Genomic DNA, 19,068 nt, shown 5'->3' with positions numbered 1-19,068 from the left:
TTCCTTCGGGGGTGCCAGACCCTAACCCCCCCTTCCCTTAGCCTAACCCTCCTGAGGGGGTGCCTAGCCCTGAGTCCCCCCCGGGAGTCCCTATCCTAACCCACCTCCACAGCTGTCTGCTCCTGCCACCCGGCTTACCTTTGTTCGTTATCCCAGCGTTGGGATCCAGGCATAGGGTTAATGATCGGTGTTGGGATTTCGACACCTATCATTGGTCCTATGCTGAGATTAGACAGTTGGGAAGTCGGCCGTCAGCATTTTGACTGCTGGCTTCCTGACCGCATACCCTTTATTACTACACAAGGATTGTAGTACATGAAACACAGATGAAGATAAGTAGGATGCTAAAACCAATCAGGGGTCAAGTCTATGCAGGGAATGATATCACTATATAACTATACCAAGGTGTAAATTATGTATGATTTTTTAGCACCCATGATCGAATTGCAGTATACGTTTATACTGTACCATAGGAATGTATCATGTTGCACACGCAGGGACAGGGGCCCTGGTCTCTTCACTCCTTGTGACAGGACTCCTGTGTATGTGCGGTCTTCATTGCCAGGAGGGCCCTCTTCTGGTAAATTTTGCAAAATGTAGACCATAGGCTACAGCAGTACAACGCCATCTTCAGATGGCATTACTGTAGCTGTGGGGGCCAAGCTGCTTGGTAAATCTGACAGCATCATATCCCCCATAGAAACTTATGAAGGATGCGACTGCTATCAGAAATGGAGGAAGTACAGTAGATATCAGCGATATCTACTGCGGTCCCTCCATAATAGATCTTCGGGATACTAAATATTTGTGGGTGTACCCCAAAGATGAGCTGAATGATAAATAGACCCCTTAATCTTGCAATACAAGTACAGTACAGTAGCTCCATCCTTTTCATATTTTGAGCGGATGGAGCCTAATGTTAAGTAGAAGTTTCTAGGAGGCAACTGAGTGGTGAGTCTGATGGAAGTGTCATGACAGTGACTTGGTCATGTACCCTGACTTCTGTCTTTGATTTAGCTGTTTGGAAGCAGATGGCACATCTGTTTCAGATGGATTTTTGGCACCCAGCATTGGGCTTGTGTAAGTCCACATACTAATGATGACTGAAGCATGGACAAACAACAAAAATACAGAGGGCAGTGCAACCAGGACACATGAAATCCAACAAATATGCACACAGATGGACAGATAGCTTAATTAGTGTATCTTAGTCCCTAGGCTGCCAAAGCCAGATGTGTATGATTCAGAATCCAGCCCATTGCAATCAGACAGCATCAGCTCTACAATAGTGTAACTTTCTGTCTGGCAAGTAACTGATCCTATCCAGTGACACCCTCATGCACTATCACACAGACATTCATGTACATGCCCACAGAGACACAAATGCATAGCCACACAATCAGAGATGCGCATGTACAAAGAGACATACATACATGCACGGACATATTCATGCTCAAAAAACCAAGCGTACAAGAGACATGCAGACATACATTGTAGAGAAATGTATCAAACCTTGAAACCAATTAATTTAACAGTCAGTTATTTGCTGCCCATATAATAAGCAACTCTCTCACCAACTGCACTTTGACATGTAACATTCACATAAAACCCACAATTGTATACAACCATCTTCAACAACCAAACTTAGATCCATCCAACTGGCCTTAACTCATATTCTGTCCAGGATATGTTGTTCTATTTGCACCCCCCTATGGTCTATGCACAAACAATAACTACATGCATCTTTTCATTATTTAAGATGATTTTGATCATGCCAAAGCATAACATTAATATTTTTTCTTGCTACAGCTCAGCTGTTGTGGGAGGTAATGGGCAGCTATTGGCAACTATTGCTCTCTACCAAGACTCAAGCTACAAGATACCCTATGAGGGCTCAGAGGCTCTACTGACATCGAAAACCACTTTGTATGTTGGAATAATTCTAAAATCAGGAGATAACAGAACATTGTCTGTGCTCCTGAAAAATTGCTATGCAACTACATCAAGGGACCCATCTTCCTCAGCAAAATATGAAATCTTGAAAGACAGGTTTGTAATTAGCATATTACTCTATTTTATTTAATAGACTCTAGATGATTTTTCTTTTGAGAAAATAAGTCTCATTCTGAGTTGGAAGAAACCTTTTTTTTTTAAAAATACACATTTTCATAAAGTTTGTGCATGCCAAAAATTGCGTATCTGTTTGCATGCACACAGCTGTTTGTTAGAGGTGGACACAACCACAGATACACTTGTCAGGAGTTATATCTGATGGGTGCACTCTACTCTTGGAGCAAAGATCCACACTACTATATTTGAGTGTTTGGAGAGTTGTATATATCTTGCAGTGTGACTGTCTGCTATCTATATGCTTGGCTTGATGCTAGTCATCAGCAGCTGCAGCGAGAACTTGTACCAGCCTATACTAAGGGCTAAATATAAAGCATTATATAATCTTTTCATGATCCAACTAACCAACTGAATGATTATCTGACCAACTAAACAAACATGAAGGGCAAAATGTAATAGGGTGAGACTTTAGAAAATGTGAGAGTTTAGCAATAAAACTGTCACACTAATACAATGATTGAGTTGTATTTTCAAAACAGGAAACACCTGGATGAAAGTTTAAATCTTCAGAGTTTTTTGAGTCTGAAAAACATGCAAGTTTGTATGGTATGTGACTTTATTATATTGGCTGAGTTTAAAAATGTGACAGTTTTCTCTCACATATTCTAAACTCTCACCCTATTACATTTGGCTCAAAGTGTTCTCCATTAAGCTAACCAACTTTTTCAGCAGACCAGTTAGCTTCTTTACAACTGAACAATTATAACATCACTTTTGTATAAAAAAGAGAGAAAAATAAATTATATTTAAAACGGGCCTTCATTCTGTCTCTAAACACTTTGAGGAATCCTGCCTCAGTGCTGGCCTCTGTCAAGCTGTGATTACCCAGTTGGTAAATAGATGACTTAAAAATCTACCAAGTCAGTGCTATATCCAGATATCTGTATACATATTTGTTACTATAAAAAACTTACAATGAAAAGTGAGCACTATGTATGCAGATAATTTGACAGCAGAAATATGTGTAATTTCCAAATATATTCAATAACATTAGTCCATAACCATTTTGATTCACATATGAAGTCTCATGAATAGGTTCTTGCCTTAGGGGAAATTCCACTATTTAATTTTATAATTGCATTATATCTTGAAAGAATGCAAAAAAAAAATTAAAAAATAACCAAATAATCAAACTGTTGAACAATTATAAAAGCCTTGGCTTCCGGAAAAGACTGCCAAAGTCCTGCCTTTTTGTGGAATTTCTTGAAATGCTTATGCTAAAATCTGTGCTCTTTACTGGACATTTGCAGAGAAGAAAGCTATGAGCAGGCCACACCTAAAGGTGTTCCTAAACCAGACAGGGACTCGAGCACATGCCAGTCCGAAGTAATTACTTGGCTATACAACCCTGTGGGAGCAGAACTAAATGGACTATTTTTGTTTAGTTGGGTTGGTTAAATCAAACATGTTTGATTTGACCAACTTGTCTGAATGACTTTCAGAGAGTAATAAAAGATAGCGCACCTGGAATCCTATAGCAGCTTCTATATTCTCTATTTTACAATGAGAAAGAACAGTTTAAATCTTAAGAAGTGCTGGCTCAAACTATATATATATATAAATATATGCAATTATAAAATATTGTAAAGAAATGTAAAATAAGACTCTAATATACCATATTTTGTGTATCAAATGGATCTGCAAAACCATTCAAACGAAAAGAAAAGAAGAACTGAAATAAATAAAAAATAAAAAATAAATATATATATAAAGAAAATAAAATTCAAATAAAAATAAATATAAAATAAAAATAAAATGAATAAACAAATAGACCACAGTGATGTTTATGCTCTTTAGGGGTTGGATGGGTGCCTGCTGCTGTACTGCAGTGCTGCGGGTTACTGTCCCTACCTTTCCCTGAGACACGGGGTTCAGCTTTCTGCACACGCCTCCAAAGCCGGTGGTAACTTCGGCGCTCAGTGTTGGAGGGACACTTGCACTTTGTCCAGTTCTGGATGCGGTGTTGGCCACTTGCCGCTTGCTCCAGCTCGCTGCTGATCCACTTTATTCTTCAGTCCCCTTGCTGGCTAGCTGGCAAGAGTGGGGAAATGCCGATGCTGTATTTGTGGTGAAAAAAAGCTCCAATGCATTTCGTCCACGTGATGGACTTTATCAAGGAAGCCAGGCTGCCAGTCACTGTTTCCATTAGTACTCTGGGGTTTCTGATGATTGGCTAATAGGTGCTATTGCACCAGTGATGATTAATTACCTCATTAGGGTTCTACACTGTATTAGTAAGATACTTAAAAAATACTTTAAAATCACCTTGTGCAAGTCATATATGCTGCTGGGATTGGTTTAGCACATTAAACACTGAGTTACTTTCTTACCAACTAAGACAGAGACTCACAGAAAGAAACAAAGAAGAAAAGAAAAATCCAACGGCATCATCAAAAAAGAGAACAAGACTTGAATCTGAGGAGGATTTTTTAGAATTCCTAGACGAAATAGAGGATCCACATCCGTCAAAGTTTACCCACAAAAAGAGGTAAGAGGGGAGGAAAACGACTGAACAAAAAAACGAACTCAAACACCAATTCTATTCTGGGAAAAGGCATATTTAATCTAAGCTCAACCACACTCAATGAAGGAGAATTGAGCCTATTAAGCAAAGGCTTAAAATTTGCACCCCAATCGAAACCTAACAAATTTGAAATGTACATAGACATGCATAAATTTATACGCAAGGTCTGCTTGAAAAAATACTTCGCAAAGGAACCGGCCTTAAGGAATGAAGTATTAGTCCAAAACAGCACAGATCAAGAATTCAAACACACACATTTCAAGCCGCAAAGTCATTTTACCCCCTACCATGTGAAAGGAGCAGGTCTGGAAACATTCCAAAAACTGGTGGAGAAGGAAATTGACATGTTACCGGAGAAATCAAAAATGAAAATGAATTTAACAAAAAGAGAGAGAGAAGCTTTTATAGGAACTAAGAACCAATAAGGATATCACAATTAAACCAGCAGACAAAGGCGGTGGCCTGGTCATTATGAAAACTGCAGATTATAAACTTGAAACGGCTAGACTTCTTATGGTTACTGAAACATACCAAAAACTTGAAACAGATCCGACAGAGAGATATGAGAAAGAACTAACAGAACTTTTAGATGAAGGTCTACATTTAAGTATACTAACCAAAAATGAATATGCCTATCTCAACACAACAGAACCCAGACTACCAGTCTTTTATCAAATCCCAAAGATTCATAAGGACAAAAGAAATCCCCCGGGATGCCCAATAGTATCAGGCATAGGATCTATCACATCCAACCTATCTGGATATGTGGACTGCTATTTGCAACCAATTGTAGCTGTACAGAAGAGCTATATAAAGGACACAACAGCAACACTACAAAGACTAGCAACGGTCGAGTGGAAGGACTCATTTATACTTGTTACTTGTGATGTCAAATCACTTTATACATGTATTAGACATGCGGATGGATGTGCCCATACCTACCATTATCTGTGCAATCAATCGGACATTCCAACCAGTCAAGCTAATTTCATTATGAGCTGTATAGAATTTATTTTAGAACACAACTATTTCTGGTACGAGGGCAATTATTACATACAACAGACCGGGACTGCAATGGGTAGTCGATTCGCACCAAGTTATGCGAACTTGTTTGTGTCTAAATGGGAAGATGACTATATCTGGGAGAACAACCCCTATGGAGCAAATATACATATGTGGACAAGGTATATAGATGATGTGCTATTGATTTGGGACGGAAGCCAAGAAGATTTGCAAAAGTTCTTGACGTACATCAACTCGAATAATTTTAACTTGGAGTTTACATCATCATTCAGTAAACCTAGCATTCATTTTCTGGATCTCAAAATTTATATAGAAAACAACAGGATTGAATCGAGAACTTTTAAAAAAGAAGTGGATTGTAATAATTATTTATTGGCATCAAGCAATCACCATCCTCAATGGATTAGAAATATACATGGGGGACAATTTCAAAGACTAAGGAGGAACTGTTCCAAGGACTCGGAATTCATAACACAAAGCAGTAAATTGAAGGAGAGATTTGTAGATAGAAGCTACAACAAAGAACTACTGGAAAGCAGTCTAAAAGCAACATACAAAAAGAATAGGAATGACCTTATTAAATATAAGAAACCAGAAGAAAACAAGACACCACAGGTTGCCTTAATCACAAAATATAACAGCAACACCAAGCTATTAGAAAATATACTGACAAAACACTGGCATATTCTCAAGACAGACCCACTTTTAACAGAGATCATCCCACCAAAACCAGAAATGATCTACAGAAGAGCAAACACCTTGAAAACGTCATTAATCTCAAGCTATATTCCACTGCCAGGACCAAGTGGCAACAAAAGTAACAAAGGATTCTATTACTGTAACAATTGCAGAGGATGTAGCACAATGAATACAGTATCAACTAAAGGAGTTACGAATTTTCAGTCACAGGTCACCAATAAAGAATATACGGTGAAAAAAAATTTAACATGCAACACCGCAGGAGTTATTTATTTATTACAATGTGATTGGGATGCACAAAAAGAAAATTGAAGACAAGAATCTATGAACACATTAACAATATTAGAAAAGGACTAAGAATGCATATTGTCTCAGACCATTTCCACATACAACATAATAATGACCCAAAAGGATTAAAATGTATGGCAATACAAAAAGTGGACCAAGACTGGAGAAGAGGAACCTATCTACATTGCATGTCAAAAAAAGAAACCCAGTGGATCTATGAGCTCAAAACCCTGCACCAAAGGGGCCTTAATACAGATTTTGAACTGAGTTCATTTTTGACGGACAGATAATTTTTATCTTGAGACCATACTCATAGTTCATTTTATAATGTCTGCAAACCATTATCTTATTGTTTTAATTTTCACTCAATTTTATTTTACTCATTTATTTATTTATATATATATTTTTATGATTTATATTTATTATTATTTTTATTTACTTTAATCTCACCCATTTTTCTGCTTATTTATTAATATAACATGATCACACAGTATTTAATGTGCTAAACCAAACCAAGCAGCATATATGACTTGCACAAGGTGATTTTAAAGTATTTTTAAGTATCTTACTAATAAAGTGTAGAACCCTAATGAGGTAATTAATCATCACTGGTGCAATAGCACCTATTAGCCAATCATCAGAAACTAATGGGAACAGTGACTGGCAGCCCGGCTTCCTTGATAAAGTCTGTCACGTGGACGAAACGCGTTGGAGCTTTTTTTCACCACAAATACAGAACCGGCATTTCCCAACTCTGGCCAGCTAGCCAGCAAGGGGACTGAAGAATAAAGCGGATCAGCAGCGAGCCGGAGCAAGCGGCAAGCGGCCAACACCGCATCCAGAACGGGACAAAGTGCACGTGTCCCTCCAACACTGAGCGCCGAAGTTACCACCGGCTTTGGAGGCGTGTGCAGAAAGCTGAGCCTCAGGGAAAGGTAGGGACAGTAACCCGCAGCACTGCAGTACAGCAGCGGGCACCCATCCAACCCCTAAAGAGCATAAACATCACTGTGGTCTATTTGTTTATTCATTTTACTTTTACTTTATATTTATTTTTATTTGAATTTTATTTTTTTATATGTATTTTTATTTTTTGTTTTTTATTTATTTCAGTTCTTTTCTTTTCGTTTGAATGGTTTTGCAGATCCATTTGATACACAAAATATGGTATATTAGAGACTTATTTTACATTTCTTTATAATATTTTATAATTGCATATATTTATATATATATAGTTTGAGCCAGTGCTTCTTATGATTTAAACTTGTCTGAATGACTGTTTTCGGCCATTTTTGGCATTTGAGTGCAAACAAATTATTATTGTTTTCTGCCATATATTACCCAATTATCACTCCAACCAGCCAACTAGTTAATGTGTGTTAAGCTTAAGGTACAATCCATGCAGTGACCACAGCCAGTATCTTGTCTAACCTATTCAAATTCTCAATCAAGCAAATTATTTCATTGTTGTTGGATATTGTTTTTTTACAGCTGTCCCAGCAATCAGGACTCCACTATTAATCTGATTGAAAATGGAATCTCTCAGTATGGACGCTTCTCAGTTCAACTCTTTGGATATGTCAAGGATTCAAATGTTGTCTATTTGCACTGTGACATTCATGTTTGTAATAAGGCCAATGAGACATGCACACCTGTGAGTACAAGCCAAATGCAACAAATTACTGCTACAGTGTAATAACAGTATGGATTATACAAATACTTAATTTTCTGCTAACACTATCATCTCCGGCTAATGAGTTCCAAAACTAAGGTCTGTAGTGCTGCAAAATGGCTGCTTTTTGCAGTGTTAATAAAAAAATATATTATAATAATGCTTAATAATCAGAATAACTACTAACTAGAGGTGTGTGCTTAACCTTGTGATTTGGTTTTGGCAAAACCACCCTCAAATGTAATGGTTTTGGTTTTGGCAAAACCACGCTCAAGTGTTTTGGTTTTAATTTTGGAGTTCTTAAAAATTGTCATTTGAAACTGTTTACATGCAATTCAAAACCCGAGATTCAGTTTTTAAATCTGAATTCCGGACTAACAGCGGACCTGAGGTGGGGACTCTGTTCTACTCGGAACCCCAAAGTTTGGGTGTGTTCAATTTTTAGGAAAACCAAACTGCATATCTCTACTAAGAATCATGCATAACATACAGTATGGTCGGTATCCTACTGTAATCTATATCTCCAAAAGAAAAAAAACTGTGTTTTAATGATATTATACTGTACACTTTCTATATTTATTTTTTCTTGGGACACCTCATTATTTACTTGCATTCTTTCCACACTTTCCTGTATGATACTCAGTCACTGCCCGCTCCAGTCCTTACAATTTATATAACATCAAGCTTTACTTGGCAACCACACTAACATTTCTTTATCAAGTCTGAATATAATATGGGTCACACATAGGGCCTGATGAGTTGGATGCAGAAGCTCCCGCAGCTGCATTTATTGGTGGTTGTCTGTCTGCGACTTTATGCAAATGCTCCTACAAAATCCTTCCTTGTGTACATCCATACAGCCAAAGGACTGAGGTGCAGCTGTCACAATATGTTCACACAGTAATACTGATTGCTGCGTCCTTAGATGCCACCATCAGTCACACCATTGAAATTGGTACCAGCCCTATGGCAGGTGCAGTTATTCCATCCGACTATGAGCTCCTATGTGAGCGGTCATGTCTGTGTACACAACCACTTTCCCTTACACTCCTGTGACACTCCCATAACATGCCCATCCTTGTGAGTTTGCTAAGCCACCTCCGTGTCACCATCAAGGTACACCCACTTAAATTACAAATGTGACTCTCTAAGAACATAATCAGGACCTATGTGCAGTGACATCACCCCCTGAATTAGGCATTTAGTCACAAAGTCGCAATGCAATTACTTATATAAATATATATATATATATATATATATATATAGTAGTGCAAATGAGACCAGCAGCACACTCTTGGTAGCAGCAACAATGAGGAGTGCAAACACATAATATGATATGTAATAAAGAAAGAAGGAGTCAGCACATCCATATCAATCCATAGAAAATGTATTAATCCAGTAGAGAACAAATGTCGAGGTTATTTGAGGGGCTTGTGAGCAAAGTCATAGCAATAGTTCATCATGGCACAAACAGCAGGCAATCATGAAAATACTCATCACAAGTCCTCCCTCCAGAGAGTAGCGCCCGACAGCCGTTTCGGTGTCAATCCGACACCTTCATCAAGGGCATATCATACAAACCACAACCCCTGCCTACATATACACCCAACAATCAAAGTAAAGCATACTCACCTGTACATAGACGCACAGCGGCGGGTCATGAGACCATAGCTCAGACACACGCCGGATATGCCGGAAGTGACGCTCCTGGACCGGAACTGGTCACAGGTAACCAAGACAACCTAACAACAACGCGAGCACCGGAAGTGACGATCCGAAAAACGGATCGAGTCACCAGTAACCAGGGCAACGCAACTCAATGAACAGTGTAAACTAAATTAATAATAAATAACTCCTTAGGTAATAGCTCAAATAAACACTGTCTACAAAGAGAGCACCAGTATAAAAGCGCCATGTACTCCAAAAGGTTGGTTACTCCAGCATATTGGTACGTAATGTAACGTAGCGAGCATGATCCACATCATTGGTGGGTGTATAATAGACAAAAAGATATTTACAAAAGAAACCCAAAGAAAAAAAGTAGAAAACCATAATACAAAAACAATAACAATACAATGAAAAAAAAACAACAACAACATTTCCATAACAGCGAAACCACCAATATAGAGAGACTAAATAAAGTATACAAAAAACTATAAAAAACAACTCAATGACAGCCCCTCATTAAGTCCGTGCGGGGTCACAGTGTTAAGTCGACTAATCCAGAAACATTCACGTTGTAAAAGCAATTTATTACGATCTCCTCCTCTCCTTAATGGAGCAACATGGTCAATAGGAAAAAATAAAAAATCTTTCATAGTGTGACCATATGCTGCAAAGTGTCTCGCTACCGGAGGTGTATTAGCATCCACAGCCCGTAAAGCCTTCTTAATGGACGACCGGTGTAAGGCAATCCTCTCCTTAAGGAGCCTTATGGTTTTACCAACATAGAGCAATAGACAGGGGCACCTGATGAGATAGATAACGAAACGGCTGTCACAGTTCAGATGGTATCCAATATCATATGAAATGTTGGTACTTGGATTAATAAATTGTGCTCCAGTCTGAAGAAACGGGCAGTTCACACAACCATGACATTTGAAAACTCCATTCTTTTGTCGCAACCACGTATTAAGCTTCGTGGCTCCAATGTCGGTTTTAGCCACTGCATCTTTAACATTACTGCTACGTAGTAGCTCGTTCAGACTTAGAGGTGTGAATAGACTGCAATGTGCGAATGGATCATTTGAATAGCCACCCCTTGTTTTTGAATGAACGAACGCAAATAGCCTTTGTTTTTTATGTAATAAAACTTTTGTCTATATTTGATGCACGATGTGGCGCCCCCTTTTTGTGCTCTAATATTTCAGATTTCTACCCATTCGGATCTGAGTCTGTGTGAGGGGAAGACGCCGGCTGATTGCTGTGGCTGCTGGCCTGTGCACTATGAAACCAAAAAGACACAGTCCAGTGTGTCTATGTGAAATCACTTCAGGACTGTGGTATCCTGTCCTATTTCATGGACTATTTTGTACTAGTGCACTGCCTTTTTTTGTTTATTTATATATATATATATATATATATATATATATGTATACACAACAATGGCTTGGCACTTCTCTTCTGTTGTAATGGGTGCCCTCCATGAGTAACAAGTAAAAGGCAAAAGCAGTGGCAGCAGTACTCCCCCAATAAAAGATACTCCAAGCAGGTTACACAGAGCCTATAGCGTTTACTTCTTATATATATATATATATATATATATAGATAGAGAGAGAGAGAGAGAGAGAGAGAGATTTGTAGCTATAAATTTGCATAGCATTGTCACACTTAATATAAAACTGTTCAACATAGATGATACAATACGAATGAATAATTCACAGATACTAGCTTCCACTTCACCATTGTCCTGTTTCAACTACAGTATTTTTACTTCTTCTAGCCCTGCTCTGGAGTGAGGTCTCTCAGTACCATCCGTAACCTCCGTACCAACGATGAAGCTAAAGATACAACTTTGTCTTTGGGGCCTATAATTAGACAAGGTGTGTTTACTTATTTGTATATAAAAAAATGTGTTAATCATCAACAATAAATGACACTCTAAAAAAAATATTAATTGAAAACATTTTTAAATTGTTGGACACTTTGATTCTGTAGCTACGTCTCTAGCATATGCTACTATCTATGTGCACTACACTCCTTATTACAACAGGTTTTCATCTTGGTAATTAATCAATTTATTTTTGTTTTATTCCATTGAAGGATAATTGTACCCATAAGCAAAAATTAAACAAATAAAAATAGACAAACAAATATACCTGTAGATGCATGCACCTCTTGAACATCAGTTTTTCTTTGCATACCATATAAGTACACAGTAAAATGAACACTGTTGAGATTCTATAATTCTCAGGAATGTCCAGAGCCACACATCTCTGAGAGTTGATGTTCCCTCCATCACTGTTAGATCCAATCAGGGTTGGAATTATCCACAGGGGTACAGGGGAAATCCCCGGTGGGCCCCACTGCATAAGGGCCCCACCACTTGCTTTAATGTCAGTTCCAGACTGTGCACTTGAATTATACATTGTTACTCTGTTAGATGGTCAGTTACATGGTCTCTATTGTCTGTCCAGGCCTTTGGGGACATGCACCATCCCCTGTGGTAACTGAACACTCCCCAAAGCATCATGCTCCAGTCATACACTGGATCCAATGCTATATAATGTACTTACTTTTAAGCTGCTAGTATAGTATATTGTATTGCTCTATAATACTGCAGTATTGGATTCATATGAGATCAAACTCCAACCTTTTCTTAATTCATTCTTAATTAATTTGCTGTAAAATGCATTTTGATGGTACAGACGGCACCTCACTTAAAGTAGTGCTCAATGCCTCTTTGATGGTTAAACTGTACGGAATCCTACTCCATTGGTCTCACATTCAAAGCTTTGCATACTACAGTACACTCATTGAAGTTGAAAGACCAAAAACTGAAAGAATGGTCATAAAAATATGTGGCCTTGCAAGAATTGTGTGTGTTTAGTGGGATCTGCATGTGGTTTGAGTGGGCTGTCTGTGGCCAAATGTGTCCTGATTTTTTCACATGTTGTGAGATATGAATAAACAAAGCAGAATTAATCATTTTGTATTAATATATTTCTTTATATCTCCAGAAAATCCAACCAGTGATGGTGAGTACTCCATTTACTATGCTACAGTCATAACTGTGATCATATAATTTTGACATACATATCCATAACTGGTGTATCTTCATCATCATTCCAAAAATTGCTCATATTGTCTAAAAACACTTTCCTGTAAATATCATCCTCCATTTTTATAGCACTGTCAAGCCATTTCTATTCCTAGGTTTCCTAATGTACATGCAAATACACAACAATTCCCAGCTACCCCAAACAAAACCAAAAAGTGCCACATTAGACGCCAGATATATCTGATATGTTGTGATAATACAATTCCAATATATCACTCTTCTTTACCAAATGCCCTCCAGTATTCTCACCAGTTCATGTCAATCAGTTAATAAATGCTGTATTTCTACTACAGATGCGTGCAAGCAGATGCGTTCAAGCCTCTGTGTTTTGGTTTTGGATCTGGATTTCTTTTTTTTTTATCATTTTTTTAAATCCTATAAAACAATACAGATTCAATTTCTTCATCAAATAATAATTTAGAATAATTATACAGGTTGAGCATCCCATAACCAAATATTCCAAAATATGTAATATTCTAAAATACAGATTTTTTTTTAGCATGACAAAGGTAGTGAAACCTTTGCTTTTTGATGTTTCAATGTACACAAACTCTCTTTGAGCCACAAAATTATTAAAAATAAGGGTCCCATTCCCAAGATATTTCATTAAGGTATGAAAATATTCCATAATACAGAATATTCCGATATCCGAAATACCCCAGGTTCCAAGCATTTGGGATATAGGACACTCAACCTACAGCAAAAATACAGATAATGTCACAGTAATAATAAAAAGTGGGAACTGGATTTCTTTTATAATTAATATAAACAGCTAAAATTATGTAATTAGGACCTGTTTGTTCATTACAGATGGACTACTAGTTCCAGCAAGCCAGCCCTGGCATGCTGGTACCAGTAGAACAATAAGTGCCAGCATGCATGGACATTGAGAGCCTGCTGGTACCTAAAGTCTGCCCTTAAAGAAAATATTAAAATAACCACAATACACACACTGAAGGTTGTAAACAAAAACCAGCCCAGGCTGAGAGGTCCAGTGTTGGTTATGGATTTAGGGTGAACCACATGTATTTCTTTTAAATTAACCATTTATTCTATTTTTTTACATATAACTAATCTGTGCAGTGCTTTCAGTTCACCCCACAAAGTATGGAGGACATCAGGGAGGAATAGGAAATATGAAGTAGACAGTGAGGGATTTACATGCAACCCAAACATGCAAGAGCCTACATTTCTGGGATTGTGACATTTTGCCTCGTTTTGAGACTGTAATTTGGCTGCAGGAACTGAGGCATGCCTCGGTTCGACTCAGAATCCCCAATTTCGGATGTGTTTGGTTTTCAGCAAAACCAAACTACTAATCTCTAATTTTCACCTTTAATTTGTATCTAGTTTGTTTTGTCAAATACAGATGTAGCCATTTTATCTTTAGGTTGCATTTTATTGCTGTTTTTAGTGCTCAACACAATAAGAATTTTACAGCTAAACTTAAATAAAAATGCTTTTCTCCACCAGACACTCCTAATAAAAAAATAATGGACTTAGGGCCTCATTTATCAACAAGTTTTATCATTCACAAAGAGTGATAAAAGTTGTTGCGTATAATAAATGGTGCTCCAGCCAATCAGCTCCCAACAGTCATCTATTTGAAAAAAATGACAGTTGGGAGCTGATTGGCTGGAGCACCATTTATTACACGCAATGAGTTTTATCACTCATTGTGAATGATAAAACTCATTGATAAATCAGGCCCAACGTCTTCTATCTAGAAACCCTTTTCCCGCTATATATAGTTCTAGACAGTCTAGGATGGTTTGCACCACTAAAACAAGATCATGAGCACAAAGTGTTCAAGAGAAGGCAAATATGGAGGAAGACTGAAATATATAGCCCTTTCATCCACATTGGCTTTAATACATAAACACCTTAGTATTTCAGGAATCCCAAATGGAAGGTTTATTTATGCTTTAAGTAGCAAGTTAAGTAGAAAAGAGAAAGGGGGTTATGATAAAAACTTTCATATATATCAAGGGTTTCAAACAAGGTGCAGGAGAGAATCATACTTCAATGGAAGAAAAGTATCAGAACACAAGGACATGTGTGGAAACTGTGGGGAGGCAGGTTTAATGGAAATTTGAGGAAAAAATATTTCACAGTAAGGGTAGAGGTGGTAGATTTTAAACAGTAGATATATTTTAATATGCTTGAGATAGACAGAGATATTCTTACAAAGAACTAAGGATCAAATAGGATTGAGGTTACCATACGGGTTAACAAGGAGCAGACTAAATGGGCCAAGTGGTTCTTATCTGCCATCAAATTCTATGTTTCTATGTATGTTTGAGCATGCAAGTGGTAATTATACTTCTTAGCTGTCTTCTTTCAAATCATTATTTGCTTTTCTAAATTTCTGGAGGGCTGCCAGTCACACATGTCATGACAGAGGGCCTGATTCAGACCCGCTCGCGAGCGCTATGCACTCACAAGTGGGTCAATGGTGGCCCAGTGTGCATGCGCACGACAGAGCCAGCTCCGTCGTGCGCATGCGCAAGACTCGGATAGCGATGGGCAAACCGTCTTGTACCAAAGGTGGTGTGCTGTCGATGTTGAGTGACAGCACGCCCCTTTGGTGAGTGGGCCGGGGGAGTGGCTGCCCAAGTGGAGGCATTCCCATGTGAACGCATCCGTTTGGGGGTGGCCCCACAGACATCACGAGTGATGTCAGTGGGAGAGATTTCGGCTCTGTGAGAGCCAAAATCTCTCTGGGGCTTGCGGCCACGAGACCCTACCACAAGGGTCTCATCGCAAGCCTGATGACCATCTTCCTGGCCGCTCTCTATTGCTGTGGGTGGTCACCCACAGCTATGCGAGCGGCCAGGAGGCCGCTCTAAAAAACAAGAAGGCCGTCCCTGATTCAGAGTGAGCGCTCTGTCAGATCGTCCGGCTCTGAATCAGGACCAGAGATCAGAGGTGTATTCTCAAGCCTGTCTACATCATATGCCATGTAACTGTGGTTGCAATGGTAATTACATGACACCATGCACACCCTGCAGAATTTTAAATCTTTAATAGCATCCTGAAAAAAAAAGGTAAATGTTAATTGTCAATCATCTGCTTATAGCCTGACCCAGTGATGTTAATAGAAAAAGTTTTTCATAGAGTTACAGCTTTAGGAGGGAAGCAGAAGATGCATTCATGTTCTACTGCAAATATGATCAGCAATAGTAATACAGGTTGAGTCTCCCATATCCAAAACGCTTGGGACCAGGGGTATTTTGGATATCAGAATATTCTGTATTTTGGAATAATTGCATACCATATTGAAATGTCTCAGGTATAGGGCCCAAATCTAAACACAGAATGCATTTATGATTTAAATACACCTTATACACACAGCCTGAAGGTAATTTTAATCAATATTTTCAGTAATTTTGTGCCTCAAACAAAGTGTGTGTGTACATACATGAAATTCATGTATGTGTCATATACACCTTATACACACAGCCTATAGGTCATTTTAATCTTTAGTTTCAATAATTTTGTGCCTTAAACAAAGTTTGTGTACATTGAACCATCAAAAATCAAAGTTTTATCTGAGTCATGCTAAAAATATTCCGCATTTCTGAATATTCCGTATTTTGGAATATTTGGATATGGGAGATTCAACCTGTATAAGATACCAGTCTAATTATGTTTCTCCTTCTCCCTTCTCTTTTAGGAGCAACCTTCCTGATGTCTCGTATGATGATGACGGTTATACTCATAACAGGGAATTTGCTATTTGTTATTTACGGTTAGCAATAGTCCCCTGCAGCAACTTAGTATTATAACAAAAAAAGCTAAATATTACATTGCTTTATAGCATATTATTAGCTATTATATACAACACATATATTGAGATTAATTAACAAATCAATTTAAATTAAACTCTAATCTGTTGATTCAATATATAATAAGCTTCTGTAAGTTAAAATTTAACTTTTAGCTCCTGTAAACTATATTAATCATTTGTTAAGGGATCTGTACCTCTATTAATAAAAGGATAATTCATTTACAATATTAAAATAAATCTAAAATGAAAAACATATATTTCTTATTTCATATTGCTTTTAGTGTTACTTGAAAATTCAATACCATATGAGTCAGAATATGATTTCTGAAGGTCTAAAGCAATGCATACATTACATACATTATCCTGACAATAGAGTGCCACAGGGAATAGTCTGGAGGTTATATACTATATGTTACAGTAAAACACCAAATAAGTCAAATCCAGCCTTGACAGTGTCAGAACTCCAAGAGGTAGTGAAGCCACTTGCCTACAGGCACCAACTGTCAGAGGGGCAGCAGGGGCACACAGATAAATCCATCTATAATTGCAGCCAGCAATTATAGATGGATCTATTGGTGGGGTCCATGGATCCACTGTCTCCTCTTCAGGCACCACCAGTGGTGGCTGATGGCAGTGCAATAAAGTGTTTTTTTATGTTTATTGCGAGCCGCAATAAACAAAATAATATTGACCCAACAACTGACAGTACCTTCACAAATGCATTGGATCAGTCAGAGTAGCAGAAAGATGCAGCCAGAAGACTCAGGAGAAGGTACGTGGAGCCAGAGGGATATTAGGGGCTGGCTAAAAACACAGAGAGAGGGGGACTAGCTATGGGGACTAACTGGAGATAAAGAGGTGGGCTGGCTGAAGAGACAGAGTGGGACTGGCTACAGAGACAGCAAGAGGGGTGCTGGTAGGTGACAGTGGGAGCTGGCTAAAGAGACAGAGAAAGGGAGGCTGGCTGAAGAGACAGAGTGAAGGGAGTTTACTGGAGTGACAGAGAGGAGCTGGCAGGAGAGACACTGCAGGATAGCTGGAGAAACACTGTGCTGGCTAGAGCTAAACACACATGGTTGAGGAGAGAGACCGGAGCAAGCCAAAGCCTATGGGGGGAGGGGGCACCGCCAACTAGTTTGCCTCTTGGTGCCTGGCATGAACTTATGCTACTGAGCCTTTATGCAATAAATTATCTAGGCTTTGCTAATGTTTTGATTCACAAAGCCACTATAGCATGCCTTAATGCAATTAACAAAGGTTGTACTACTACTGTTTTGATTAACACGCTGTATTTCCTAATTTATTCACCCCCTAATTACATCTATTATACAACTGTGAGTGATGTCAGTCAAAACTGTTTTTTGCTAGTCTGATTAAGTCTGAATAAGTATAACCAAATGTTTTTTTTGTGAATACTAACATTAATGATTGCATTATCTATTAATTTATTTTTGACTAGTATTGACGAAGGGGCTCTGCTGGAAACAGTTTTCACTTGTAAAATCTGATTTGGGGTTTTTATTGTAACATCTACAGTACAATAGTCAGATGCCATTCATACATACATTATACTTTATAAACACACTGAAATACCTGGTTGTACATCAATGATCATCAGATTGGATTGTAGCTGTGCAGATGTTGTAGAAAAGCTGCATTTACAGTATTTCCATTACACCTGAAGAATCATAGTAACCAAAGATGAAGGTACAGTACATGAAATAAAGGTGCTTCTATTATAGCTAGTGTTTGTGAAGAGGTGTGTATAGGAGTTAGATTGGGATATAGGCCCTGATTCAGAGCCGGACGCTCTGACCAGAGCGCTCGCTCTGAATCAGGGCCCACCTCTATTAATATGGATCGTCCTCCTGGACGCTCGTATAGCTGTGGGTCACCACCTACAGCATATACGAGCATGCAGGATGATGGTCGCGATGGTCTTGACCACCGCGACCATCGCCACTGCGAGCAACAGCCTGCGGTTGAGGTTTTCAGCCGCAAGGCCAGGAGTGATTTTGGCTCTATCAGAGCCAAAATCACTCCCACTGACATCACTAGTGATGTCAGTGGGGCCGGCTTCAGACGGTAGGCGGTCCCTTGGGAACGCCTCCGTCTGGCAGGCACGCCCCCAGCACGCCCACCAAAGGGGGCATGCTGTCAGT

At 38.6% G+C, this 19,068-nt stretch overlaps 1 protein-coding gene across 1 annotated transcript in view; it reads left to right on the top strand.

Annotated features, from left to right (window-relative positions):
* LOC148538908 (uromodulin-like) overlaps positions 1–17,157 on the top strand; it is a 202,808-nt gene extending 185,651 nt beyond the window's left edge. The window contains exons 14-18 of the mRNA XM_088451929.1: positions 1,810–2,049; positions 8,156–8,318; positions 11,779–11,878; positions 13,016–13,033; positions 16,793–17,157. Coding sequence (XP_088308055.1) covers positions 1,810–2,049; positions 8,156–8,318; positions 11,779–11,878; positions 13,016–13,033; positions 16,793–16,872 — 601 coding nt within the window. The 3' untranslated portion in view covers positions 16,873–17,157. The remainder of the gene's footprint in view (positions 1–1,809; positions 2,050–8,155; positions 8,319–11,778; positions 11,879–13,015; positions 13,034–16,792) is intronic.
* Positions 17,158–19,068: the final 1,911 nt, after the last annotated feature.

This window comes from Taudactylus pleione, unplaced genomic scaffold (assembly GCF_031769625.1).
Source record: "Taudactylus pleione unplaced genomic scaffold, aTauple2 ptg000032l, whole genome shotgun sequence".
In the NCBI taxonomy this organism is placed as follows: Eukaryota; Metazoa; Chordata; class Amphibia; order Anura; family Myobatrachidae; genus Taudactylus; species Taudactylus pleione.
Note: the sequence above shows the minus strand (reverse complement) of the source record. Positions and strands in the feature narration are given on the sequence as shown.